This window comes from Sinocyclocheilus grahami, unplaced genomic scaffold (assembly GCF_001515645.1).
Source record: "Sinocyclocheilus grahami isolate Dianchi unplaced genomic scaffold, SAMN03320097.WGS_v1.1 scaffold10.1, whole genome shotgun sequence".
NCBI lineage: Eukaryota > Metazoa > Chordata > Actinopteri > Cypriniformes > Cyprinidae > Sinocyclocheilus > Sinocyclocheilus grahami.
Window position 1 is genome coordinate 12,747 of NW_015505189.1, and position 2,975 is coordinate 15,721.

The following is a 2,975-nucleotide window of genomic DNA, read 5'->3' on the forward strand; positions in this document are numbered from 1 at the left end:
GTCAACAGTGTTGGTGTCTAGCTGTATAGACACTAATGCATTTATTGTAATCTGTGCTTAGTGTGTCACTCTAGTGCTCCCCATCTGTAGCACACTTTCCCTCCCTCAATCCCTTGATCCTTTTATAGGCTACTGAGAATACAGCTGCTCTCTGTCCTTGAACCTTCTCTACAAACAGGTTGGCAAAGGTAACTGTAAACAAATGCATTGCCACTGCATGCAGACACTTTGCTGAACTGAACTTAAGTAATCTTCATGTACACTGTTTATAATGTACATGCTTGTTTGTTGCAATTATAACACCAGAGCATTTGCCCTCAGGTGACCCCTAATCTATTTTCAAGTTGGAAGACAAATTAAGCAGACAGATCAAGCATTTCCTCATGTAGGCTACTGATATGTGATTAGCTCTTCCTGGACAACATCCTGTGTCTGTAGCTGTAAAGCGAAAAAAATAAATAAAGGGCTGAACAACAAAATATACAAAAAATATTTGACAGCTGAATGACCATGATCTTAATTAGTCTTAATTCATTGAAAATCTCGGTACATTATACACAGTAATGCAAAACTGGAATATGCCAGATATGCATCAATAAGTCAAAGGCTACAGTGTTTTGGAGGGTTTTTACTGCTGACGTGTGATTGTAAACAGCACTACTGTATTGCATATGTTAGGCAGTTATTTTATTCAACACTCAATCACTTAAGACTTTATTCGATCATTTCAGTGTAGAACTGTGCACAGACTCTGACTCTTTTTGCTGTTGAAGAGCAGCAACAAAAACTATTTAAAAATGACCTAGATAATTGTGAGAGCTAGAAACAGAGTTTAGTAAAAGACAACTTTTTTTTTCCTTAAAAAGAATAAAACATCCTGTCTTTGGTTGCGCCACTCTGAATATTCATGCAAGGAGAATTCAGGCTGCCTCACGTAAATTTTTAAAATTGGTTCAATATGCAGGCGACACACAAATGCATTTAAAAATGTATTTGCTCAGTCAGAAGAATGGTGATAGGCCTTTACACTTAAGAGTTTCAAAAGGTACGTTAGTTGGTGGTGCGCCTCTGTTTCTCACATGCTGGTTGACACTTTTTCCACTTAGATACAGGGTAACAGTTCTAACTGCATTGTGTTATTATACACACCCTCTGAAAAAAACCTTCCTGTTACAGCATAAGCAAAAATAAGGGAAGCAGAAAATCTGAACAAAAAATAAGAAAAAGAATGTCAATGCAGAGGGGGTTTTCTGTACCTGAACACATCTAGTCCCCATCCTGCCATAGCAGTGAAGAGCCGAGGTCCCAAGTCTCTGGCAGGGTTGATGGGATAGCCGCAGTTCAGCGCCATGGACACTCCGATAGCCAGGATGCTCAGACCAATAACCAGTGGCTCCATTCCTTTAGGGGCCCCAATATTCTTCTTATCTACGATGGCTAAAATACAGAGGACCAGGGCACCTGTGCCAATCACCTGTAAATAGAGACTAATGATCGGCAAAAATTTTTCCTTAAAGTAAGAAGAGTAGTAAGAAATAAAATTGTGAGAGAAATTAAAAAAAGAATAAGATTTTTTAGTTATAATTCTAACTAGCTAGTTATTTTTATTCTTGAGATGGAAATGGGCTTTCAAAGTTCTCCACCAGAGATTTATGCCAGGCTATTTTAGCACAGGCTTTAAAGGGGACATCGGATGAAAAAAAAATTCACTTTTGGGAATTGTCAATGTTTTTATATAAATGGTGTCTTAGCAATGTGTGGACACAACCACCCTACAACGATGATAATCCATTCACTTCTTTTTTTTTTAATCCCCAAAAAACCTAAACAGTCTCAATTATCAAGCGTTTTTGATTTTCTGAGCAATACTGAGCATATTGCTCAGGCTGCACCCATGGAGGAAAGGCTTCACGCTGAATAAACAGCTTTTGTGAGGAAACGGCTTATCATTCAGTGAATCGACAGCCTATCGCAGGGATCCTCAAATCTGGCAACGAGATCCACTTTCCTGCAGAGTTTAGCTCTAACCCTAATCAAACACACCTGAGCATGCTAATCAGTGTCTTCAGGATCATAAGAAAATCACAGGTAGGTGAGTTTGATCAGGGTTGGAGCTAAACTCTGCAGCGCATTGGCCCTCCAGGGCAAGATTTGAGGAACCCTGGCCTAATATTCAACTTCTTTGCCATTAAACAAAATAGTTTTGGATTAAACTATTTTTAGAGTTTAAACCGGAAAAAAATTCAATTTTTTAAGAAAAGTCACTGACTTTTTGCGACAGGTGGGCACTTACGGCACTTCTCATTAATATCTATAGTATCCGTAAATGGCGACTGAGTGTCGCACAACTCTGACTAAAATTCAATGATGTCAAGGCTGTAATGTGATTGGTTATCAAGGCACACGTGATCCAAGTTGACCATTACGCTTTCTCCAATGGTAAGTAATACAAACCCTCTCATCTCCCAATAATAAGACAATCTCTGGGGTTGAAACAAGATGGCGACCAAAGCAGTGTGTTGAAACAGTCTGTAGGGTTTTGCTTCTATCCTCTTTGAAACATCAGTTAAATCTTTTAAGAAAGCAATCTTGAAACAATTTTGTAATACCGTCAAAGAACTTTTCATCTCATTCTTTAAGAAGCACTAAAGCTAAGCTGGTGATTTAGATAGCCGTAACCGCCTGGCTCAACAAGCCAACTAATGAAGAGCGCCAAAGACAAATGAAAGAAAGCAATATTAGACAACGTCTGCTTATCTGCTCCCACAGACTCACCTACAACTGATTCGTCTTTGTTACGGGGCTGACAAGACTTGAGACGTGCGGATCCATGTGCAAGCTATTTATTCGCAGAAGACAGAGACGTGGTCATAGAACAGGCATGGGTTGGAGAATGGCAGACAGGGATAAGGCGGGCAAGACACAAGAATAATCCTAAGGCTAGCGGAGGTCAACGATCGGCAAACAGAATCAAA

At 39.5% G+C, this 2,975-nt stretch overlaps 1 protein-coding gene across 1 annotated transcript in view; it reads right to left on the bottom strand.

Annotated features, from left to right (window-relative positions):
• The window catches only part of LOC107594143 (aquaporin-9-like), an 18,085-nt gene that overhangs the window by 2,727 nt on the left and 12,383 nt on the right, over positions 1–2,975 (bottom strand). The window contains exon 5 of the mRNA XM_016284092.1: positions 1,257–1,474. Coding sequence (XP_016139578.1) covers positions 1,257–1,474 — 218 coding nt within the window. The remainder of the gene's footprint in view (positions 1–1,256; positions 1,475–2,975) is intronic.